This window comes from Branchiostoma belcheri, unplaced genomic scaffold (assembly GCF_001625305.1).
Source record: "Branchiostoma belcheri isolate BF01 breed outbred unplaced genomic scaffold, Haploidv18h27 scaffold134, whole genome shotgun sequence".
Lineage (NCBI taxonomy): Eukaryota > Metazoa > Chordata > Leptocardii > Amphioxiformes > Branchiostomatidae > Branchiostoma > Branchiostoma belcheri.
This window is the reverse complement of record NW_017802758.1, coordinates 762,220-789,091: the sequence shown is the minus strand read 5'-3', so window position 1 is coordinate 789,091 and position 26,872 is coordinate 762,220. Positions and strand designations below refer to the sequence as shown.

The window sequence follows — 26,872 nt, the reverse complement described above, 5'->3', positions numbered from 1 at the left end:
CCGTCTTTATACGTTCAACCTGGTCAACTAGGGTCAACCTGGTTAGCCTGGGAAAATTGTTTTTTTCCAGGCAGGTCCGTTGCAAAAACTGGAAAAAAACCTATATTTTTCGTATCCAAAATTTACGTTTAACTAGTTTCTACCCAAATTATAGAATTATCAGACAATAACCAAAATTCTATCGGAAGCCGGCTGGAAATTCTATCGGAAGCCTCTGTTGACTGATGTAAAGAGATTTCCCAGTGTACTTTCCTTGGCGGAGTTATATCCCTTTCGGTCTGAGGGTGTCCGCCGGATCGAAAAATCGTAAAAAAAAAACTCCTGTCCGAGACCTTCCGACTTTAAGATGCTCTGCAATATCAACATAATATAAAACAACGTAACCCAACATAATTCTAACGTGTTGTTTTTCTCGCATTTGAATAGATTTGCTTCCATAATGCTTAAAATTATAATTCTTGAGATCTTACAATCAATCAATCACTCACTCACACCACCGAGCTCGCTCAAAACATTTCATATTATTTATTACTTCTACGACTACAAACAATGGGGACAACTGACTCCATTCGCTAGGCTGGAAATAGAATCGGCAAATATAGTGAGATAGGTTTGGTCACGTCACCAGGCTTCTCTATTTACTGTTTTTACAAATCAGTTCTACGCGTTTCTAGATTTTGTAATGTACGCCTTGTGTGATTCTTTACAATACAATTAACATTTCCATATGATTTCACGTACTCTAAAAAGGCCACTGCAAATCGACGTACTAGTACATGTAAGTGGCGAGGGTCGAACGTATGTTTGGTTTCGCCCCCCTCCCCCCTGAATTCAACGATATGAATATGCCGAAAATGCCTACAAATTATCGTCCTACTGCGGTTCTTCTTCCACAACTATGGCCTTAAACTATAACCCTCAACATTAGAATATTTTTTTGTCCGTTTCTAAGTCTTACCTGCTTCCTATGATGGTTTTTCTCTTCACGAAAACCGTAACTCTTTGTCCTTCTGTCGTCTCGCGAAGTCAGAGGTAAATGCCCTTTGGGTCAAAGGTGAAGTTGTCGGCCTGATTACCCATATAGTACATTTGTCGACGGGTGTCACGTTACGTTTTAGTTTCCTCATAATGTCAGCGTTTTACACACTTTTACAAGTAGACCACCAAAACGACGTAACATGCGCCCGATTTTTTTCTTGTCTAGTATAATATTATGTGAAAGGAAGATAGAAAATCACTGTTAGCTTGTTTGGTCGGTCTCACCGGTGTGTTTTGCTTGATGTTTGTCCAAAGTGGATTTCCCTGCTGCAGAATAGTCACACTGGTCACACTTGTAGGGTTTTTCTCCTGTATGGGTTCTTCTATGTTTGGATAAGTCAGACTTTTGAGTTTTCCTGTACCCACACTCCTCACACTTGTAGGGTTTCGCACTGTATTCCGTAAAATTGCACTGCATACTCTGGCACCTCTGTGTATTCATCCATCTGTTACGTGCCGGAAGTTTAGATGTATTACCATAAGAAGCCACCAGGGGGCCCAAAATCTAATCATTCCGAGGACATATCAAGACCTACCCACCTACTAAAAATCAAGTCAATCCATTTAAAATTAGGCCTCTCAAGATTTCTACAGACGCACACAAAGAGCCGGGGATACACAGACACACACGCGGACGCCTCTGAAAACACAACCTGCTTGGCGAAGGTAATAAAGATTAGGGTCCCTCAAAATGTATTTCACTACGACATGAGATCTTTTCATTCTAAATGTCATTTTTATATTTACCGAAGGAAAAAAATATTGTTTTTGCTACGTTTTCTCTTCTTCCGTTCCAAACACCGACCTCTGACCTGGCCAATGACCTGCTTTGTTGACATCTCTCACCATGGTAACTGGCCAATAAACTGCCAAGTCTGAATACTCGTTTGAAAAACACAATGAGTTTGACGAGCGATCCTCCATATGTAAGATAAAGTTCACACACATTAGAAAGGGGCCGCAATAGAAAACTACCCGTGTACGAGAGATTATGTAAATATTGCCCAATTTTTGCCCAATGAATGCAGTGGAAAGTGAAATACATTTTACATTACATTACTATTTCAAACAGTTAACCCACTCTCTCCACCCTTTCATCACTACTAAGTAGATCACCACAGCAAGCCGTTTTGGAATATCGTCTTTGGTTTTGGAATTGTACGTGTTTGAACTTTTCAGATGACGCTATGATAACAAGTTAATGATCGTGTTATGGTTATGGTTTGCGTTAGGGTTAGGGTAACCAAAAGTCCCAGGAAGCAAAAGTTTGGTATCGTTTTAAAGGGTTTGACACAAGTATTCCAGAACAGCAAGCCGTTTTGGAATATCGTCTTTGGTTTTGGAATTGTATGTGTTTGAACTTTTCAGATGACGCTATAGTAACAAGTTAATGATCGTCTTATGGTTAGGGTTTGGGTTAGGGTTAGGGTAACCGAAAGTCTCAGGAAGCAAACGTTTGGTATCGTTGGAAAGGGTTTTGACACAAGTATTCCAGAAAAGCAAGCCGTTTTGGAATATCGTCTTTGGTTTTGGAATTGTACGTGTTTGAACTTTTCAGGTGACGCTTTGGTAAAAAGTTAATGATCGTGTTATGGTTCGGGTTTGGGTTAGGGTTAGGGTAACCGAAAGTACCAGGAAGCAAAAGTTTGGTATCGTTAGAAAGGGTTTGACACAAGTATTCCAGAACAGCAAGTCGTTTTGGAATATCGTCTTTGGTTTTGGAATTGTACGTGTTTGAACTTTTCTGGTGACGCTATAGATAAAAAGTTAATGACCGTCACAGGGATAGGGTTTGGGTTAGGGTTAGGGTAACCGAAAGTTTCAGGAAGCAAAAGTTTGGTATCGTTAGAAAGGGTTTGACACAAGTATTCCAGAACAGCAAGCCGATTAGGAATATCGTCTTTGGTTTTGGAATTGTACCTAATTGAACTTTTCAGGTGACGCTTTGGTAAAAAGTTAATGACCGTCACAGGGATAGGGTTTGGGTTAGGGTTAGGGTAACCGAAAGTTCCAGGAAGCAAAAGTTTGGTATCGTTAGAAAGGGTTTGATACAAGTATTCCAGAACAGCAAGTCGCTTTGGAATATCGTCTTTGGTTTTGGAATTGTACGTGTTTGAACTTTTCAGATGACGCTATAGTAACAAGTTAATGACCGTCACAGGGATAGGGTTTGGGTTAGGGTTAGGGTAACCAAAAGTCCTAGGAAGTAAAAGTTTGGTATCGTTAGAAATGGTATGACACAAGTATTCCAGAACAGCAAGCCGTTTTGGAATATCGTCTTTGGTTTTGGAATTGTACCTAATTAAACTTTTCAGGTGACGCTTTGGTAAAAAGTTAATGATCGTGTTATGGTTAGGGTTAGGGTTTGGGTTAGGGTTGACACAAGTATTCCAGAACAGCAAGCCGTTTAGGAATATCGTCTTTGGTTTTGGAATTGTTCGTGTTTGAACTTTTGAGGTGACGCTATGGCAAAAAGATGATGATCGTGTTAGGGATTGGGTTTGGATTAGGGTTAGGGTAACCGAAAATCCCAGGAAGCAAAAGTTCGGTATCGTTAGAAAGGGTTTGACACAAGTATTCCAGAACAGCAAGTCGTTTTTGAATATCGTCCTTGGTTTTGGAATTGTACGTGTTTGAACTTTTCAGATGACGCTATAGTAACAAGTTAATGACCGTCACAGGGATAGGGTTTGGGTTAGGGGTAGGGTAACCAAAAGTCCTGGGAAGTAAAAGTTTGGTATCGTTCGAAATGGTATGACACAAGTATTCCAGAACAGCAAGCCGTTTTGGAATATCGTCTTTGATTTGGAATTGTACCTAATTAAACTTTTCAGGTGACGCTTTGGTAAAAAGATAATGATCGTGTTATGGTTAAGGATTGGGTTAGGGTTAGGGTAACCGAAAATCCCAGGAAGCAAAAGTTTGGTATCGTTGGAAAGGATTTGACACAAGTATTCCAGAACAGCAAGCCGTTATGGAATATCGTCTTTGGTTTTGGAATTGTACCTATTTGAACTTTTCAGGTGACGCTATTGTAAAAGTTAATGATCGTGTTATGGTTATGGTTAGGGTTAGGGTTAGTGTAACCGAAAGTTCCAGGAAGCAAAAGTTTGGTATCGTTAGAAAGGGTTTGACACAAGTATTCCAGAACAGCAAGCCGTTTTGGAATACCGTCTTTGGTTTTGGAATTTTACCTAATTAAACTTTTCAGGTGACGCTATGGTTAAAAGTTAATAATCGTGTTATGGTTAGGGATTGTGTTAGGGTTAGGGTGACCGAAAGTCCCAGGAAGCAAAAGTTTAGTATCGTTAGAAAGGGTTTGACACAAGTATTCTAGAACAGCAAGCAGTTTTGGAATATCGTCTTTGGTTTTGGAGTTGCACGTGTTTGGACTTTTCAGATGACGCTATAGTAACAAGTTAATGACCGTCACAGGGATAGGGTTTGGGTAAGGGTTAGGGTAACCAAAAGTCCCAGGAAGCAAACGTCTGGTATCGTTAGAAAGGGTTTGACACAAGTATTCCAGAAAAGCAAGCAGTTTTGGAATATCGGCTTTGGTTTTGGAGTTGCACGTGTTTGAAGTTTTCAGGTGACGCTATGGTAAAAAGTTAATGATCGTGTTAGGGTTAGGGTTTGGGTTAGGGTTAGGGTAACCGAAAGTCCTAGGAAGCAAACGTCTTTAGTTTTGGAATTGTACCAGATGACTTGATGGTAAAAGTTAATGATCGTCTTTTGGTTAGGGTTTGGGTTAGGGTAAGGGTAACCGAAAGTCCCTGGAAACAAAAGTTTGGTATCTTTCGAACGGGTATAACACAAGTATTCCAGAACAGCAAGCCATTTTACCTTTTATGCATATCAATAAATAGTTTGTGCTTGTAAACCTGCATTTCCCCTTTGGTCCCTCAGTCACTGACGAAAGCTATTGAATACTAGCTGAAACATCTGACGTTTTCAAAATCTTATTCAGTTGCTTGAGTAACTGCTTGTTGATGGAATACAGGCTTGACATCTTCTGCGTTGCGAGCTTGTGATGTGTCATAGTCATATGCCTTTCATAGCTGCAAAGACTGTATAACTCATGACAAGTAGCTGGTTGCTTCTTGCCATGGTTAAGCTCAACTACGGAGCTTACTTGGTCCTTACTTGACTCTTGCAGCTGACATAAAGAAATTTTTTTCTTTCTTCTGCGTCGAACTGTCAGCTTACCGCTTGTGATGGGTCATTCGAGGTCACTCAACTCAAAATACCCTAGACGGAACCACCATTTGAAAGGTAAAGTGTCTGATATTTAAAAAGAAATATAGCAAACGAAGAAGGAAAATCTAATACAATTACATAGTTCAGTTTAAATAGGTATTGTTGATTCGGTTAATGTTAATCAATATTGTTTGACTTCATCGAGTTTTAGAACAATGCCCCCCTCTTTCTATTTTGTACTACCCTGACAGGTCGGTGCGGATTGATTTTATGTCCCTTAGGTGACTGTGACGAAGGTCATTGATTTGATTTGTAAATAGTTCCCGATGGTATTTGCAAATCAAAGGGCTTCCAAAGACGTAACGACTAATCATTACTCCAAAATAAGCGATTATATACACAATGATACAGAATACATTGCAATAGTATTAGTACACAATGCAAATGTTATTATCAAAATTGCACTGTATAATAGTAAAATTACACTGTATACTAATACGATCCCACTGTATACCGAAAAATTGCGCTGTATACCAATACAATTGTACCCTGTATGTATTCCATAAAATTGCACTGTATACTAGTAAAATTGCACTGTATTCCTTAAACTTGCACTGTATACTCTGGCACCTCTGTGTACAGCATCCATCCATCTGTTACACGCTCCCACCCCCCCACCCCCCCCCCCCCGAACCTCAATTTCCCATCCAAGCCAGCCTAGCGGGGGACCAATAGGCGGACAGCATTTCGGTCACACCCACAACCCGCGCTTTAGCAAGATATGGTTGAAAAAGATGTTTATTAAACTTGTTCAAAAGATACATTTGTAAATTGTTTTCTGAAATTCTGTGTCTTTGAATAGCTGGAGCTAAAATAACTACCGAGCCGAGTTAAACCATTTCGGCACTGGGCTTCTGGTGCTTACGTCGGCCGCGCGGCGTACAGAACAATATCTTAGGCCAAGTCTTTGTCTGTGAAAATGTAAGAAAAGAGGCCGTGCAGTCGTGTCCTGCCGATAACCTTGTTGTCCCGATTAAACTTTGTTACCCAGGCGGTATGATCTCGAAAATACCTCGATGCCCTTTTTAAAGACAATGTTTGATTTGCCGACTCCGAGTTTCCAGTGCTGAAGCCGCCGACACTGGACACCAAGTGTTGACGTACTTTCGGCACTGGAGATCTAGGACGGAAGCAGCCTCACCTCTGTATATCGAGTGCTGAGAAAAGGACCCGTTACTTCGGTACTTGCATTATTTTCACCCAAAATACACCAATTCTTACATTGTTTATCTGACATTACCAACTCAGATTACCTGCCGCGCCGTACGGAAGGATGCTGTTCAACCCCATTGTCGAATAGAATCGACTGCAAAGTGGGCGTGGCGCGGAATGCTGGTCACCCATTGGTCGCCGCTAGGCTATGTGGATGCGAAATTGATCCTACGCCCCCTACCCCCCCCCCCCCCGTACGGCCGCCACCATCCTGCCTGTTCAGGGGCAAAGTCCAGCAGGGCACAGGTTAATACATTGTACTTTGAAATATGCAAAATATAAATTAGTTTAAAATATTCAAAATTCTTTTCAGGGTGATGCATTTGTTACGGTAAAACTGTCCCCTCTCAAACTTGACCTTCGTCTCTCAGTAACTTGCCTACAAAAATCATGAAGGATTGTACAAAGTTTCCTGCCCAGGTGTCCGTTTATCGTGGTTTCAGCAGTAAAAAGACACCAGTGAAAAGCGCCTATCTAGTGGCGTCGCCACGCGGATAAACTGAGTATTGCACGCAAGTCAAAAGGACTTAAATGTATATCTGTTAGCATTTTATACATAACGGCAAGTTATACAATGCTATGCTTGTAATCCCTATGAATATTTTGCCTCAAGGGGCATGTTCACACGTGAAGTCATCGGAAAAGAAACATAGTGCGTCGTACGTCCACCTCTGACATCATTGTTACCGCACTGCGTTACTTGCCTTGCTGATTAATATCTCCTTAGATATAACGCATGTCCAATAATATTTTTAATAAAACTTTAGTGGTAAAGTACCCTTCTTTTGATGTGCAGAAAGAAATAGCTGACTGCGTTCCGGTCCATTAACTTAGTGTAATTGTTGGGGGGTTGCTGCTTTGCACATTTACCAGTTTCCCATCCCCAGAATGCAATGCGAAAATAGGGGGGTAGCCCTCATTTGCATAGGACTGGAAGGCATCGGAATGATCCTGTTGACGTTAAACAGCTTGCTTTTCACTGTGTTTTTGAGGTGTCGGGGCATTTTATGCCCAACAGTAATTAAATTACTATCATGTTCAACGATAAAAAAACACGTCAACTTGTGTCGGAAAGTTGGTCAGTACTAACGAAAAGCGCTCTTAGATAATATTTCCAAAACAACGCATGGATTAAAAAAAATAAAAGTCGCTTTTAGTTTAATTTCTCAGCAGATCAGATGCTATATTCGCAATGATCAATAGATTACAAAAGACGGCTTGTGTTGGGATGTTACTCACTACAAAACAAAGCACTCTTTGAAGGATTTATAAACAAAAGAACCTGTTTCAGCTATGATAAAAATCTAGATTCCCTAATACAGCGATAGCACCAAGGACAGCCATATAAACATTGAAATTACATATTATATTTTTGGCCCTTTACAGGAGCAATACTGAGTCATTACTGACGTACGAATAGGAGGAACATCGATCTCTGAAAGTAATACGTAAAAAAATCATCAACTACGTTATCAAAGTTATGATCAATTTTCTACACTGAAATCTGACCAGACGAGTAACACACTTCAACATGATTTTTACTGTTATTTACGTTGGCTTGTTGTCTTGCAAATGAGCAATTACTTAACGACAAACTGAAACGTGATCTGTTACATAGGTTATATAGGATCTAGGAAGACATTATTTACGCAGTATGATAATGTTGAATATAGTATTGAGGTGTCCGCGAGAGTTCAGCTAAGGACACATACACTCGGCACTTCTAGCCTTTTTCGACCAGAGTCACAGCGATCTCGCCGCCCCCACACCACCCCCTCCCCCCTCTGAGATGTTATATGAGCCCCGGCTACACCCCCATATAGCCCTTGTTGGGGCACTTTAGGGGATCTCAAGTGACCTCTGCCCCACTCTGGAGATTAGGTCCCCCTACTAAAAAGATCGCTAGCGGTTTGGCCTCCCAAATACGCTGGACAAATACGCTAGTGATCCCCCCCCAACACCCCCCCCCCCAACCACCACCCTACACACACACACACATCGCAACCCCTCCGCACCGGGTCGAAATCTTTATAGATTTTTTTCTGCCCCAGGGACAAATCCGCGATGTTTTTCACCCCCTCCGTCGACTGAGTTTTTAAATCATCCCGAACAAAGATTTTAGCTTTTTTTTTTACATCGCATTTTGATGTTACAAAAGCACAAATGCACGACGTTGTTGCATAAATACCTTTGCCAATGTTATTTTGCTGGGGCCCGTTTTTGTATTACCTCTACAGTGTATCGCCCAAAAGTCCATCTTTGTGAAATAAGGTACCTTTGCATAACCTACAAGAAAAGAAATCTTACCACAAGAAAAATATGCCAAATTGCAGTTTCTTGAAATTCTTGTCTCATGGACAAGACTTTTTTCTGGGGTGAAGAATAATTTTCTCCATGGAAGAAAATAATTTTTTCTTCTCTGAAGAAAAACAAGATAGGCATTTTTGGTAGTATATAAGGTATTACCTGGGTCTTAGTAATATAAGACAGCCGTTTTATACCTGTTAAACCTGGGGGTTAATCGCTAGCGATCTCGCCCCGGGTAGTAGGAAAATTAGTAAAGTGGGATGAGGTTGGGGGGCGAAATCACTAGCGTGTTGGTCGGAGTGAAACCACGGGGGGGGGGGGGGGGGTTGGCGAGATCGCTGTGACATCGGCAAATTTCTTTACGCAACCTGGTATACATAAAAAAGATCCACCGCAAAAGATTACATGAGAATACAAACAACATTAGAATCCATTTTTTGAAACTGTCAGGAGTGACTCCATCAATCATAGCATTCTTATGCTATCCCCACAACAGAGCAAATTGCAATGCACACAATAGAAATCAATGAGGTCGATTTTATGTGTAACTTTATCAGATGTAATATTCACAGTGATAAGAACACAAAAGACGGCTTGTTTTGGGATGTTGGTCACTATTGACGAAAACCGCTCCTCATATGATATTTCCACAACAGTGCATTACGTAGTACAAACATTAACAGCAATTAAGTTGCTTTTATCAGATGTGGCATTACAAAGGACGATATTTTTGGGGGGATTTCGGTCACTTCTTACGAAAAAAAACCTTTCACGTGAATTTTTACAACGGAGTATTGTGTAATAGAAACAATAAAAAAAGTCGCTTTCAAGTGTAACTTTATAAGATGTGGCATTCGCAAGGAAAGAATAATCCCCAGGTATATATTTTAGTGGCTGTAAACTTAAGACAGAATCAAATTGGCAATGCTGTATCCATTGGCTAGGCAGTTACCATTCAACCACTTCGGTGCTGAAGCCTGGTGAATTTGATTAAGAACACAAACTGGACATAACCGACGAAAGAGCACTCTATTTAATAATAAAAACAGTAAAAGCATTGGACCTACCTACCTACCGCTCCACCGCATTGGACCAATTTATCATGTAACTTTATCAGATGCAATGTCCTCAAAGATCAATAAAACACAAAAGACGACTAGTATTTGGATGTTGTTTACTATGAAAGAAACCGCACATCAAAGAAGTCACACACAAAAGAACATATTTCACTTGCGATTGAAAGACAGATTCCCTGATACCACCATTGACATCATCCCAAATTTAAATTATACACTAAATTTCAGACCCTCAGCCGGTCAAAAATACTGCACGACTCGGAATCAAGAGGTCCCCCTGTTCGAGTCGGTGGCATGTTCGAGTCCTGACATGCCACCGATCTTGTGCCCTTGGGAAAGGCACTTAGCACGATTTTCCCCACTAGACTCAATTGAAAATGAGTATTGTCTGTCCAGTATTAGTTTCTATGTGCGGGACACAACACCAGCAACAGCTGTCTCTGTTCCACGTGTATTGCACTGTTGCAATTTCAATAAAATCAAAATCAAATCAAAAAGACCAATTATCTTGAAACGATTAGCAAAATAAAATAAACGTCACATGAAATATCATTACAGCCATGATCATTTTTCTCACTCAAATTGTATTGAACGTTTATTTTAAATGTCTGATGGCTAATTGCAAGGATAGAGAACATGATAAAATAAAAAGTTCCAGAACAGGCTGCTAGGAGGGCAAAACCGACACCACTTATTCCTGAAAGGAAAAGCTATAGGTCATCCAAAGTCAAAGACCATAGCATGTTCAGGACAAAAGATACAAAAATCGGAAGTTCTGCTGCAGTACCAGGAGGGCCATATTTGACCTTGACCTTTGCCTTCCTATGACCTACCAACATACCAAATATTATAACAATCCATAAAGGCGTTCTAAAGTTATGCTGACTACAAATGTGCGGAAACACAAACACACAGACAGACACGCCAAAAACAATACCTCCATTTTTCATGGAGGTAATAACGGTCATCTTGCCTTGCGTGACGCAGTGTCAACACCGTACCAGGACACATGAAAAATTCCACAAAGCCGGCTGCTCACGAACCGTAGATCAGGGGATACCTTCATGAATAGATTACTAGGATATATAAACATTGGTTGGGCGAGAAAAATATGTATGTTGGATAAGAGATTCAATATTGCGACGCTGTCCATACAGTCAGAAAATTTGTCTTGTTTTAAGAAATATTGTAGACAATGGCGCTCAGCAAAAACGTGGACATAGAAAGGAAAACTTATGTCTTTTGCATTGGAACCTCCTGTATTTGTTTTAGCATTTGATTCCCTATCAAAATAACAATAAACGTGCATAATTATTTCATATCGTAAGGATTTATGTAGAGATATATACCAATTGAAATATTTAAGATATGCGAATTCAGTGATATCCTTTTAGCACTGATAACTGCGACCCTTGGGCGACCGAAAAATTGACTGCGACTAAAGAATTGTAAAGAAAAATATACATTATTTTAAAGTTTGGTGTGTTTTGTTGTCCTTTGCCTCATACTTAAATACAGTGACTGTGCATGCTATAAATAGCCCAATTACAAAATCAAGGGTCAAACAAATCCAAGTTTAGAACTGTCGCCTGGTGATCGCCGTCTAGTCAAAACCAGGCCTACAGTTTGAGTAAAACGTACAACGTCATAATCATCGTTCTAGACGCTTCCTTTACTTTAAATAAAATGTAAAGGGGGTAAAAAGGACTGAATTTTTTTTTTGTGGAAGACGGATAATTTTTCCTGCTGGATCCTTGACCCCAAATAATAACGGACCTATTACATTATTACGTCACAGTTTGTTTACCGCAATGAATGCCGGGACATTTTGTATTATAGATGTTTATATTTTACAGGTGTGTGTGTGTGTTTGTTTATCGTTACATATACATTTGTACCACTTTCGTCTGCTGTCACGACTAAATAACCCATTACGGCATGTAATGCTGTGTCAACAAAACTAGACTCAGCAGAAATCAAACACACCTGACTTTAAAAACTTGAAAGAGACTTTACCTAGAGAAGTGATCTTTATTCTTTAACTGACCGTTCTAGAATGTTCTTTAGAACAGGTAAACAAACTGTGACATAATAATGTAATAGGCCCATTGACGACATGGCCAGTGCCCACATACATTACTCGTGATGCAAACATGTCTAGTATTATTGGGAGGACTTTTATATTCAGACCTCATGCTTCATATTGAATATCAACATGTGTTTCTAACATACATGTAGCTTAGCCTCCTTCGCAGTCTTGTTGGGCGTGGGCGTAATTTTTCTCTGAGCGACGCGAGTAATATGCCGCCGCGAGGGACGATTTGCTGCCGAGGGACTTTTGCCACGGAGAGAAGGAGCGCGGAAACCTTCTCTCCATGGCAAAAGTCCCTCGGCAGCAAATCGTCCTTCGCGGCGGCATATTACTCGAGTCGCTCAGAGAAAAAATTACGCCCACGCCAAACAAGACTGCGAAGGAGGCTACATGTAGCTCCTCCCTTTGTCAAAAATCAATAGTGTCACCTGATCATTTCTGTCTTTGATATGATATAATATAAGGCCTGACTTTGCCACGTAACGGCTCATTTTAGTCCCCAACAACTGTATGTCCCCAGGTGAGGTAAAACGTTTCTATTTCAGGATATGCTGTATTTCATGAGTGGATAGATTTGTTGATTTCATAACTTTTCTTGAATTTCTCTGGGATTTCGCTTTATTTTTCATTTAACCGTATTTCCTTTATCTTGTCTTACTATCGGTGTGTTGATTGATACAGCATTTCGTATGGCTTTTTACTACACCTGTCACAATGCATTCTACAAGACGTCTGATGCTGTCTTGTGGCGATGCTTTACTTTTGTGGCCTTTTATTCATGTTTTTGTTTAATTGCAGGACGAGAGAGCTATACGGTGGCAACATGTTGAAATTACTACTTGTGATTTGCGCGTCGACAGTATTCAACATCGAGACAAATGCCGGTAGGTGAAAAAATCATTGCAAAAACTCACCAAAAAAACTTTTAAAAATAATAATTATGTTTGTCTTTGAAACAGAAAAAAAGGTGGGGACAACACTTCACAAAATATTTCGCAAACTAAACAAACATTTTAAATTCTAAAAATGAGACAAACTTTTCTAGTGAGAAAAGTGTATTTGTATTGTATTAACCCTAACAAAAAGTTGGATTCGCATGGTTGCATTCAAACCTGGTTGTACAATGACTATATTATTAATGCCGTCGATTTCTAGTTTAATATCTAGCATTATTCTGTTGACGATTTTTCCTTTTTTATATTATTGTGGTTGCTGTATGGGTATTTGTGTAATAAGATTTCACTTCGCTCTGTCGGCTGTGATGATGCCTAAGTTGCACGAGTTTTTTTTCCAACTTGGTTGAGGCCTTTTTAGTCTTACAGAGATCTACTCTTATGATTTTTTTATGTATTTTCACTTATACAAGGTCACTCGTGGCTTCCTAAATTGTATGATACGCTGAACAGACTAAGACAACTGCAACCTTATGGCTATATAGTTTTCCTTCATACTTTGTTGATGTCATGTTAATCATCACTATCATGGTGCATAACAAATACCGATTGTTAAATTTCTGCTGTATTTACATGCTGTGTCGACATGTCATTTCATTGTAAAATGGTGGCAGGGATTTTGACACTATACCATGAACACAATCCCGTTGTCACTAAGCACCACCTACCGTCTTTGTCACTAAGCTTCTAAACGAACTGTTCCTAAAGAAAAGGCTTCGAATTTCTAGACGGTACAGAAAGGAATCCCTCTATGATTGCACGATACAAAATCATGAGACATAACGGACCATTCTACCTCCATGTTGCCTTTGGTACGTCAAGAAGCCATTGCATTTGACATCTTCAAACTTAAGTAAACAAGTCTATGTAAAGTTTGAAATCAAGCCACACCTTCAGATTACCCTTGAGATCTTTGTTAAAAGAAAGTGTAAAGTGTCGTACCACCGTCAGTTCCTGTCATGCACTTCATGTTGCCCTGGAGTTCGTCCAGCCTCGTCTAATCCGTGTCACAACAATTTTTGGTAAACAATCCAATTTTTTAACCTTTATTCAACCTTAAAACTGATGTACAGACTACGAAACCAGGTACCGATTACGAAAACAGCTACCGTAACGGTAAAAATAAAGATACAGGCGTCATCACGGGCATGCCTGCTGATAAAACAAAGGGAACCGTAAGTTTTACCTTTTACAAACGGGAAAAGCCAATTGACCTCAATACTCCTGTTTTCGTAGTCTGGTGTGTAACGCCGAAAGGCATTTATACCGGCTATATACAGATACAGATACAGATACAGAGACTCTTCGGTCTAAGCCGACTTTCAAGAGGTAGAAGTGAGGACGGTCGGGTTACAGCTACGTATTAATAGTTTCAGCAATAGTTAATATGTTTGTATAGATCTGATTTTTGGTAAAGAATTCCATGCATGTAGGTATAGTTTCCACTGGAATGGACTACCTACGTACTGGGGCTTTAGCAATGGGCACTGTTATGTCCCAAACCGTGCCTGGGGTAAATCTACATTCTGGGACACGCGGGGACTGTCCCGAACCGTGCCTGACCGGACACAGTTCAGGACACATAAGGGCCTTGTCCCATTCCGTGCTTTGGGGGTGGAGCTTATTGTTTTGAGGGAGGAGCCTTCTCGTGGTGTTGTTTACTGTTTTAGGCCGCCATCTTTGTTTTTTGTCGCGGAAAGAATAAGAAAGAATCGGTGTAATCCTTGCTCTGTAAGGTACATTTTTACATTTCACGCTGGTCTACGACTTACATGTAGTGTCCAAACAGGGTGTCTTGTATCATTCTGCAACACAGTGCGAACACAGTTCTTGATACAACACAGCACGTAGTATACCCAAGAAAGCAGACTGACCCAAGCTCAGTCCTGGAATCGGAAACAAGACAGTGCTTATCTATCAACCCCACACACGGATCTGGATAGTCCTGACGCGTATGCACGACAGGCTAGAGCAAATCAGCTTGTAGATAAACAAAGTGTTTGGCCACGCAATGGCCGTGTCCCAAACCATGCCCGGGGACGGTCTGGGACACTCGGCGCGTGTCCCGAACCGTGCCTGGGAACTGAGCACAGTTCGGGACACGCGGATGCCTTGTCGGCATGGTTTGGGACACTTGACGTGTGTCCCAGACCGTGCCTGGGGAAAATCTACATTCTGGGACACGCAGGGGACTATCCAGAACCGTGCCTGACCGCAAACATATACAGTTCTGGACACGTATTATTTAAGGCTGCCCCATTGCATGCTAGGGGACTGAACACAGTTCTCATAAGATGTGTCCCAAGCGAGTTTCTTTCTTGTATTAACTAGTCTCTGTATATTATTATCTAAGTTCATGTCGACCACGTACATAAGACTAAGTTGTGTTAAAAGCACATGCTGTACACAGACTCACAAAATCTCACGTAATCTAACCATATAAGAAGACGTGGGCGTGAATGCTTAGGTTCCCGCCAATCACTCTGATTGACAGCGCTTCCGGACACGGTTCTGGACAGTCAGGCTGTGTCCCGTTCTGTGCCCGCTCAGGCACGGAATGGGACGGGCACGGTTTGGGACACAGCAGGCACCGTGAGCTCATAAATGTGGTCTAGAGTTGATTAAATGTTCCTGGTCTCTGAAAAGATTTCACGCTGGACCCATTCTTTTCTGCTCAGTATCATATAGATTTGTATCATGTCACCCCGGCTGTTTTGTATTGACAGTAAACAGTTGAGTCGTGTTGATACGTAAGTGCTTTGGTAGAAATCAATATCTAAATCTCTCCAGTTTGAACCCACGGATATGTTTTCAAGGTTTCTGTGATAAGCTGACGAGGGGCATCCTCACCATGTTGTTTACGTCCAGGAATTGGACACCGTGGAAAACTAACGTTAAATACCCTGCCTTATTTTTTTTTAATCATTGACATAGAAAAAGGTACAGGACATGGTGGTGCCGCACTCAAGTGGAAAGCACTTATGTTGACGGCACCACTGAAATAAATACATATAATAAAGAAAAAAAACCCGCAACTTTAAGACAGGCAAAAACAGTAGATACAGGAAATTCAAGAGCGCAGGTCCGGTTCCCCACCCAATGATAAATGATGGCAAAGAGGACGTGGTGATGAAGTTTTGGGTAAGTGATAATACATCGGAGTTAACAACTGATGAGAATGCGGTACTGCCACGGAGTAAAAACCCTGCCTTATATACGTGACCAAATTATGGCCAATGTGCATCCTCTGCTTTTTACTCCTTGAAGGAGTTTTTTTAGGTAAATCTTACGGTTCTCTTTGTTTTCATTTTTGTTTTATCAGCATGTAATTTGATATGTGGTCTGCAGGCATGTGCGGGATGATGCCCGTATCTTTATTTTTACTATTACGGTAGCTGTTTTCGTGGTCAATAATATTTCAGAAGCACTTGCTTCAGAAACGCCCCCTATATTTAAAATCCTGTGGAATATGCCGTAGGTTTAAGTACTGGTAGTTGTCTGGTTGGCGAGGTTCTATAAGCAGATATTAGATCGTCGTTGTGTATAATCGTTGCGAGTATCTGTTGGAATTGTAACTTATAGTTTTTACCTGCTACGATACCTTGTCAAATAAAAAAAAATATATGTAGCAAATGAAAGATATTGTTATGAAAGATGACGTTGTTTATCTGCTTAGATTGTCGTGTTGTTAATCGTATGTAGCTTGTGCTTATACAAGCTCTCGGTCGGGGATTTGGCTGTTCCCAATCTGCAAAATAGAAGATTGTTGCCTATGGACACTTGTCATATGTTGTTTTTATGGCATTAATGCAATTCACATAAGGTGAGCTTGGCAAGTTTGTTCCTCTTTCCCATTATTTTCAAGATTTATTTGTAAGAAGCTGGAGATACCCTGCCCTGCCAAACTCTATGCTGTTTACATTCAAATTTCAGCCAAAGCAATGCAAAAACTCCAATGACGAAATGAAAGATTGCTTGAATTACGCGTCAATTCATTTTTTTTTCAATATTAAGGTGTTGTACAAACCATATTGAATATAAAAGCAGTTCTCTCGGTTCTCCCATCTTTTTTTTATTGAAACGTATAATGACAAGACTAGGTGGCGACACACTCAAGATACACTTATATTCATGTCGCCACCAGACAATACATAATACATACAACAAGCATAGCACAGATAACATATTGAAATTGAATACTATGATAAATCAATGGACAGGTGAAACAGATATATAAAAAAGCTGACGGGACTGATCAATAAACTATGTTACAAAAAACGGTGAGATTCCAACAAAAATACTTGGACATGTTGTAATATTTAAATATTGTACGTTGTTGAGAGAAAAGAAAAACCATTTAAAAGAAAATATGTGTATCTCCCATCGTTTATAACGGATGAAAAAATATACTAAAAAACATAATGTAGTCTCCAAGTCCCACTTCGTTATGTATTATACTAAGAGCATTTACTTTGTTGATTAGGATGCTGTGTTATATTCTATACATTCTATATATTTTTGTATTGTGTTTCATAGTTCTGACAGCCTTGTTGCCCTAAAGATTCTGTACAAAAGGATGGGGTGACTAAATAATGAAGTAGTTTCATGAGCCTTGAATTAACGTTGTCCTGACAGGTAGATTGACACGGGTAACCAGTCCCTTTGTTGCCATCTCTTTAATGATTTCTATGCCCATTCTATTTTCCTATTCCCATCCTCAGAATGCAACGCGAAAACAGGGGGTTTAACCTCATTTGCATAGGATAGGAAGGCATCGGAATGATCCTGTTGACGTTAAACAGCTTGCTTTTTACTGTGTTCTGAGGTGTTTGGACATTTTATGCTCAACATTGATTAAATTACTATGGGTCGAATCTGACAACAAATAGAGAATGAAGTTTTGATGTTATTTTCAACATGGAACATGTGGTTTGTAACGTTACAGCATCATATAGCGTTACCACTTTAACGTTACAAACAATTCATTCAAAAAAAAAATCATTTTCTATTTGTTGTCAGATTCGACCCATAGTAATTTAATTAACCTTGAGTATAAAATGACCTAACACCTCAAAAAACACTGAAAAACTGTGTTCTGAGGTGTTTGGACATTTTATGCTCAACATTGATTAAATTACTATGGGTCGAATCTGACAACAAATAGAGAAAGAAGTTTTGATGTTATTTTCAACATGGAACATGTGGTTTGTAACGTTACAGCATCATATAGCGTTACCACTTTAACGTTACAAACAATTCATTCCAAAAAAAAAAATCATTTTCTATTTGTTGTCAGATTCGACCCATAGTAATTTGGTAAACCTTGAGTATAAAATGACCTAACACCTCAAAACACACTGAAAACAAGCTGTTTAACGTCACCGGGATCATTCCGATGCCTTCCGGCCCTATGCAAATGAGGCTAGTCTCCCTGTTTCGCGTTGCATTCTGGGGATGGGAAACTGGTGAATAGATCTAATCCTACAAAGGTGATGAAACAGGCACGAGGTTCTACATCCGACTGTGACCTTACGGTCTTCTTTGATGAGGGTCTCCTTGTATGGATTCTAGTTGCAAAGTACTTTAAAAATCCTTTTAGCTTTTCCATGAGGTCCTTGGTGTTACAGGAAGTACAAGTAAGACAGATTATAACACCCCTCCCTGCATACATGGATACTGAATAAAGTGCGCTCGCAATGACTCCTGTTGAAGAAATACGAGTTTTCATCTTAGTAAAACATTGAACTTTATTCCAACACACAGGTGACAGAGCGATCAAATTGTCAACGACCACTGTCGCCTTCATCAGGATAATTAATGACCAATCACTTCCCAACGTGATCTCACGAGAGTTACGGTTTACAAACTCGTGACCTAATTTACACGAGAATTTACTTCACTTAATAGAGATGGTGGACGATATAAACTCCCTGACACTTTTGATCAATAGCTTACGTCACATATAAGTAAATTCTCGTGTTAATAAGGTCACGTTTTTGTAAACCGTAACCCTCGCGAGATCACGTTGTAAAGTGATTGGTCATTAATTATCCTGATGAAGGCGACAGTGGTCGTTGAAAATTTGATCGCTCTGTTACCTGTGTGTTAGAATGAAGTTCAATGTTTTACTATGGTTATTACCAACACAGATGACCTTTTATGATGAGCTCTCTTCTCCATCCGACTTGGAGTACACGCACTCCTGTAAGTTACTAACACTATAGAATAAAGCTGTAAAACGCAGTGGATCTGTCTGTGTACACACCAACGCCAACACAAAGAGCAAACAACGTGACACTGAATTTAATGTACGCAGCTACCTTGTGTGGCTGTCACAAAATAAGTATAGAAACCGAGAGATAAAAAAATACTACATCGACCAAAGAGTTTGTCCATTTTATTCAGAGCTAATTGAGGACGAACATCACTTTTTCTATGTCCTAAATGTGTTCATATACTATGCACTAGACTATTAGCTTTGGTCTATACTGGCATTTTCTTCTGAATCAATGGAATTAAATGCAGATTTGAAACCCTTGTTCTGCGGGGCCCATGTATATAATATGTATGGGTTGCGCATACAGTACTATCTACATAGTGCCTCGTATATGAACGGTTTAGGGGTGTTTCTCGTGGAACACATCACACCGCAGCGAAACGCAACGAATGCGGAAGTAACTACGCCACCGCAGGGCAAAAGAAGTCAAGGGTCTGTGACCCGATTAAAACATCAAATTATTTGAAAATATTGTGTAAAAAATGCCAGCAGGACAAGGGTTAAGTACACAATAACATATCACAACCTCTGCATGGAATACGTAGGAATTAACATTAGTGCGGAAGTTGTTTCCCTCTTTTTTTTATATGTTTATAATCCCTTTTTCCATACCTTGCTTATTGAGATCTCTCTATATTACCCTCTTCTAACTTAAACTCAATGGTGAAGTCGAGCTAATGAGTTACTGTCATACATTCACAACCCTCCACAGAATTTTCTCCCAAGCACCAGCCGACTTGGTTCGGCTGATTTTCGGAACCACTATGATCACATTTAGGCCACTCTTAACTTTCTTAAAGAATCAAAACGAATTTGAGTCAAATTCGACCCCTGACTACGCCCTAACACTGGTGCCTTAGTTCTGAATGGTTCGCCTGTGTTCTGCTGACGAACGGCCTAAAATTAGCCAACCATGATCGAACCTGCCGAACGGTTATTCGGTTGGCGCAGACGAATTGTAGTCAAATACTTTATTCACGTATATTAATTGAGTATTGGGCAGAAAGCAAAATATGCTTATAGAATTCCTTCTACTAAAAAACATACAACGTGTATAAAACATATTGACAAGATACATGCATAATTACAAGGTGGATAAGACCAAGATAAATACAAAGACAAGTTGGTGATCTATCAATTACGAGAATCTGCCCGTACAGTAAATAAAGTTTTGAACTACATCAAAAACATTACATTTTTGCAGGTGTGAGAGTGATGTGGACGCTCGAAGTAGTACGGAACATAGCGAACTGTCATTGAGATGCTGTAGCTCTACTATGTTGGAGAGAGATGATAACAGAGTACTTCTTTGACTGGAATAAAGTGTACAATGTAGAAAGTAGTGTTCAGTTGTTTCACTATCAAAAAATGATAACTACATTTACAATTAGTCGAATATATGTCGCCTTCTCTTTTCAGACCCAGCCTCTGTGTCAGGCGGTAAGCTCCATGTTCGGCACAGACAGAAGAGGAGCTTTGTCCAGTACGGCATGATGATACACGCGGTGACGGGACGGAACCCGCTGGACTTCAATGACTACGGCTGCTACTGCGGATTGGGCGGGTCGGGAACACCTGTGGACAACATAGACAAGTACGTATGTGCACATCGATTTAAAACTAGAAAGGTAACATTTGCAAAGCAAATGCATAATGTTTACCTTCGCATGTGGTCTTTTCTGCTAATTCTTACTCAAATACGTACATATACATTCATTATATATAGTCACACAGGAGTATAAATCCCCCCTAATATAAAATTGCAACATTATGTAATCCAACACTAGTTACCAGGGTGACAGACGTCAACAAACCATGTCATTGGTCAGGTCATAGGTCAGTGTTTGGAACAGAAGAAGAAGAGGAAAGTTTAACGTTACGGTAGCAAAAACAATATGTTTTCCTTCGGTGAACATAACAAAATAGTAGCGTTATCATACTGTGCCTGTATCCGGATTTGTATCAGTACAGCCCACATAACCGCTTTACAGCAACGCGGTTATATTACACAAAAGGACTTGTCATACCTGGTCTTTGAACATCTCAACCTAAACCATGTTTAAAGCTATTTAGAGAGGACGTCCCTACTGTACTTGGTGGCAGAGAGTTCCACTCTACTATTATAGGTCTAGGAATAAATGTGTTTTTGAACACCTCAACCCTTGGTTCATAACTCCGGTATTTGACGACATGGCTATTTCTTGTTCATTTTTATTAGGTGGTATTATACGTTGGTAGCTGGTACATCCACCAGTATATTAGTCATTTTGTACATCATACTAGTCTTTGACTCACATGCAACAACAAGAATTCGGAGATATCATACCGACGTGAGAATCAAGAACCTTTGTCTTATTTATTTGTCTCATTGATCGTGGGTATTAGAAGATTACCTGTAGAATAATCTATCTTATGTATGATTTTCTCAACTCTGTCTGGCTGACTAAGCCGTGAACATCGATTAGGCCACACCAATTTGATTTCTTTGTTAACGGATTTTTCTAGGAAAATAATGGAGCGGGCGGGCGAACCTATTATGGCCCAAAATGGTACGATAGGAGCCATGAAGTCAACACACCAGGCTGGTTCAAAATTTAAACAATGAATTTTGAACTTTTAATGATAATATTGCATTGAAAGATGGAATAACTGTACATGTAGCAACTAGGAAGAAAAGGATTGTTTTCAATTGTTCAGGGCAAAATATGAGCATTTTGCAGTTGATTCTGAATTTTTTTTTTTTGCAAATCAGAAAAAAAACTAAGCGGGCGAATCCGTTAACCAAGAAATTGATGTGGCCTTAGCGTCAAATATCATTCTAATTTGCGCGGGACTGGTATATGTAGCCGTATAGTGTTCGGCCTTGAACCAAGAGGTCCGGGTTCGACTCCTCTGGTCGAAATGTCACCAACCATGTGTCCTTGAAAAATGCACTTTCCTCACTTCACTCAGGTGAAAATGAGTACCTAGCTTTGGTTAGGGACGTCCCTCGGATAGGACGTTAAATGGAGGTCCCGTGTTTAGGGAGAGCCACACCCCAGGCACGTAAAAGAACCCACCACAGCTTTCGAAAAAGAGTAGAGCATGCCCGGGTGTGCGATGGTACACATACTTATCTGATTATTCACTACGGACTCCAGGAAAAGTAGTGTGAAATTCATACTAATGGAGATCGTAAACGAACAAACAAACAAACAAGCAAACAAACAAATCACCTTATGTTGGAAACAGGATTTGGGGTGAAAATTCCCCAAAAAGTGATCTTTGTCCTTGAAATCATGCCTTGCATGATTTCAAGCATACAAAGCTGTAGTATCGACTGGTTAAGAATTTCTTTCTTAACTTCTCTATAGGTGCTGCCAAGACCATGACCAATGTTATGATTCAACGTCTTTGCCGAAAATCACCACATACACCTATATCGCAAGCCCTGGATCCGTGACTTGTCGTACGTACACACAATACTGTTTTACCATGGAAGTTCATCTGTGTTCTATCGTGGAAGTTCATCTAAGTAAATTGTATTACAACACAAATGGTACATAAGGACCAGATTTTCAACGACCAATGTGGTCTTCATTAGGATAATTAAAAGGACTACGTTTAAGTAGACTACGTTTTAAGGGGTATAAAGGAGGTCATATATGTTTCATATAGCTTTATGCAGACGGTGGACGATATAAACTCCCTGACAAGTTCCATCAATTACTGACGTCACGTACCAGAATAGAGTCCAGTGCTGTAAGAATACGCAACCACTCTCAGTGAAAGCTTGAACTCAACTGGTCGGTTCTAGAGCCCCTTCCCTCGAACGGTACCGGTATAGATCATCTGTTCTAACACGACGCAGGCACGTGCGCTCGTACGTGTTCGAACAGGTGGCCACGGCCCCGCCCAAGGGAGGGGTTAGAACCAGCGAGAATACAGAGCTTTTCTATTGTCATTGTTACCTTATAATGTTAACAATATACATTGTTACAGTGTTAAGCAAATGCATTTGGTCGTGAATAAAAAAAAACAACTTTATAATACAAATTCAGGATAGTAATAAAACTAATTAAATCTATCACCACAGAGGACCCCCCTGGCTCCAATGAACGGGCGGTGTGTGAGTGTGACCGGGTGTCCGCTCTGTGCTTCTTTGCCCACCTTAGCGAGTATACGGAGAAGAAACCCTGCAGCACTGTCGACAGCGGTACTAGTACTACTACTAGTAAGTCCCTCATATTTTTTACGTTCCACATTTCTAATGGAGGATAACTTTCATTGTTTTGATGAAAGTGCAGAATATAGAAGATCCCCTGATGCTGTATACAGATTATGTTCCCAAGTTTAGACATTTAGGCAGGACAGAAAAAATTACTATTCCTTATAAACCATATTTTATATTAACAACCGAGAAGTTAAACATGTACCTGAACCTGAAAATAATCTGTATACAGAGTAGCTTTAGAAAAAAAGATTACTTCAATACCATACACGTACGATAAAAGTTCTTGCATTTGTTTAGTTTACGCCAACTCACGAAAGAACCAACTTCTCATTCATCCATTTCATTTATATAATTTAACCAGAGTAGTGCGCTCAGGTCTACTGAGCTGGTTTTCAGGTTACATATATAAAATACACAATATACATAAGAAAACACACAATAAGAATATACATTACAATTTCAACTTCAATTCAACATACACAACGATCGTAAAACCATTTACCACTCAAGTCCCACTCACAAAGAGTCTTTGAAAGATGTTAAAGTTGGGAGCTGTCTTTGCTCCTTGGAAAGTTGGTTCCACAGAACCGCGGGCCCTGGTACTGCAGAGGCCCTTTGAACGATGTGATGTTTGCCTGTGGCACTTTCAGCATGTGGTTTCAATTTGTTAGGAAAAAGATATCAATGATTGCTAGTAGCAACAATTACAAACTGAGCAGATTAATGCCTAAAGTAGTCAAGTTTATGACATTATGAAAAACTTAAACTTTTCTCCAACTCAAAATTTGACTCACCAGAAATTTTCGACTGAATCAACCAGTCTTCCTCAGCTATCTGACCCAAATGCTGTGGACACGTGATTTTTCCCACGTGTGACGTCAGCAAAGGGTCAAAGGTTGTCTGAAGTCGATATCGCCCCCCGTCCCGGTTGAGCGATGGTTGAAGTGCCCTGATGTATATGGCCTCTTTTATGCCTCTCTTGAAGTGATCCTGTTCGGTATCCAAGATTCTGACCCCCTCCAGATCCACTGTGACTAGGGGCGATATCGACTTCAGACAACCTTTGACCCTTTGCTGACGTCACACGTGGGAAAAATCACGTGTCCACAGCATTTGGGTCAGATAGCTGAGGAAGACTGAGTGATTCAGTCGAAAATTTCTGGTGAGTCAAATTTTGAGTTGGAGAAAAGTTGAAGTTCAATGTAATTTACCAACACAGATGAACTTTCATGCTGAAGTTTATGACATGTGTGCCTGTTAAATTTCAGACCAGTGCCCCTTGGATGTCATGTTTCTGATTGATGGATCCTGGAGTATCGGCCAAGAAGAGTTTGAGAGGGCTAGAGCCTACATCTCTCGCATCGTAGAATGTTTCAGCAACGGTGCCGTTACGGAGGTAGGTTAAGTATCTTTAAATGTTTTAAAATCTATCATCCATCCGTTAGTCTAGTATTTGGGGCACCGCAGATGATTTGACAACCAGTTCACTCCACCCTTCTCGGTTTTCTGTTCCTTGTAACTTTTTACTTAGTGTTCATCCTCTGATATTATCCTTCCACCTTTCTAGTTGCCTGACCCTATTTTCTTTTTCCCTGTGCTGTTCCTGGCATTGTGGTTTTGAATAGTCCCGATGCATTTCAGTTTTTTTCAAGATTTATCTGTACATGGATGTAAAATGTTATTTTTGCTCAGTTGCTTATCACTCCATCAATCCCGCTTTATTCAGTAATTTCACCACCCATTTGCCCATGGCTAGTGAATGAACTGACCCGAAATACATGGTGTTTCAAGTTCTTCAAGTTCCAGTATTTCTGTAAATCAATACAGACATCAAAATCACAATAAGGATCATAATAGACCCATTGACTAATAAAGCAAGGATACAGCTCATGTATTTTATGTCGTATGTAGATGATGTCAAATTTAGATCCAAAGAGGCATTTATTTAAGGTGGCAGAGTAACCAGAAGGTCCCGGGTTCGATCCCCTTACATGCCCGATGTTATGTACCCTTGGGAAAGGTAGTCAACACGACTTCCCTCCATGTATGGTGGAGTGACGTCCACCGTCCTTTCGGCAAATCGTGTTTTTTTTATTCCAACATGTAATCACAAGACGTGGTGACAATGCACCTGAGTTAAGTGAGGAAAGTCGTGTAAAGTGCATTTCCCAAGGCACAAGATCGGTGGTTGCATGTCAGGACTCGAACCCGGGACTTTTTGGTTCCTAGTCGGACACTCTGCTGCTACGCCACACGACCCCACGTCGTGTTTATACGTGTCCAAACGCTGATGAGTACACAGGCTTATTTGGAACCGTACATCTTTTCAGGGTGCTGGCCGTTGACAATATGAATGTGCTGCACTCTTCTTTCCCTTCTAGGTCGGTGTAATCCAGTATTATGACTGCACACCAAAGGTCGGCATACCGTTGGGCCACTACCGTTGGGACACTCCTGGTCTCCTGAACGCCATTAGAGACTTCTACTTTAGTGGAGGTCAAGCCGAAACTGAAGCTGCCTTGAGATACTTGACAAGAGTGGTAGGACAGTTTATGAATTAACATTATGCCAGCTGGGTGCATATGGTTTCTTAAAGCTACCTAATGTAACATTTTTGTATTAAGAATTTTTGATTTGTATGTGATTGTGATTTTTTCTCACTTTTCAATATATTTGTGCCTTTGTTGTCATATTTCTGACATTTATGGTTAGCGCTACAGCAGCCCACTCGCGTTTATTCATTAGTTATCACCATCACAATATGCCATCATGGTAACAAACATGGATGTCAGCTTACAAACACACTTGTAGTGTACTTGTAGTGCATTATTATGCTATGCTTTTGAAAATTTACTCCCTGAATGGCACCTATGTGCAATGGAGTGGGTTTGATTTTACTTTGTCAAGAAATGAAAAGAAAATTCACTTTTTGTATCGTTCTTATATCGCCATAATGCAGCTTTTCATAGAAATTTTTTTATATACATTGTATTTTTTTTTTCAAAATCTAAATGTCGAAAGTTGCAAATTAGAAGAAAAAAACTGAGTAAGCACATCGTACATTTTCTTTCAAAACTGCCCACTGTGCAACTTGCAAACCAAGTAAACATTGTGTACATGTAGATTTAGGGTTGTTTGAAGGACAAAGACTGCTCAATAATCCAATACAGTAAGTTTTTGTTGTTGCATCCTTCGTGTGCATTCAGATACAATTCCGTGAAGAAGCTCGAAAGGTTGCTGTTGTGGCCACAGATGGACACTGGCAAGATGTAAGTGAAGTCATTTTTCTATTTCTTAAAGTCTTCTGGTCAATCAAGCTTTACAACTAGTCAAGTGATCGTCGTTAAGATAACACTTCTCCTTGATATCCGTAGTAGACAATAACTATGATGCTAAACTTTAAATCTCTCATTGTCCTGTATAATCTGCCATAATCTTCATACGTAC

The 26,872-nt window shown here is 40.1% G+C and overlaps 1 protein-coding gene across 1 annotated transcript; it reads left to right on the top strand.

Annotated features, from left to right (window-relative positions):
• The first annotated feature begins 12,805 nt into the window (after nucleotides 1-12,805).
• On the top strand, nucleotides 12,806-25,986 carry LOC109464209 (phospholipase A2 A2-actitoxin-Ucs2a-like). Its single transcript, XM_019761143.1, has 6 exons — nucleotides 12,806-12,866; nucleotides 20,632-20,806; nucleotides 22,566-22,660; nucleotides 23,288-23,425; nucleotides 24,694-24,821; nucleotides 25,807-25,986. The coding sequence occupies exons 1-6, from the start codon at nucleotides 12,806-12,808 to the stop codon at nucleotides 25,984-25,986; spliced, it is 777 nt and encodes a 258-aa protein (XP_019616702.1).
• Nucleotides 25,987-26,872: the final 886 nt, after the last annotated feature.

Bases quoted from the DNA above. Each gene is read 5' to 3' on its own strand.
- LOC109464209 (XM_019761143.1), top strand. From the start codon at position 12,806: ATGTTGAAATTACTACTTGTGATTTGCGCGTCGACAGTATTCAACATC. The intron at 12,867-20,631 runs GTAGGTGAAAAA...TTCTCTTTTCAG, and splicing joins CAACATCGAGACAAATGCCG to ACCCAGCCTCTGTGTCAGGC. The intron at 20,807-22,565 runs GTACGTATGTGC...ACTTCTCTATAG, and splicing joins CCTGTGGACAACATAGACAA to GTGCTGCCAAGACCATGACC.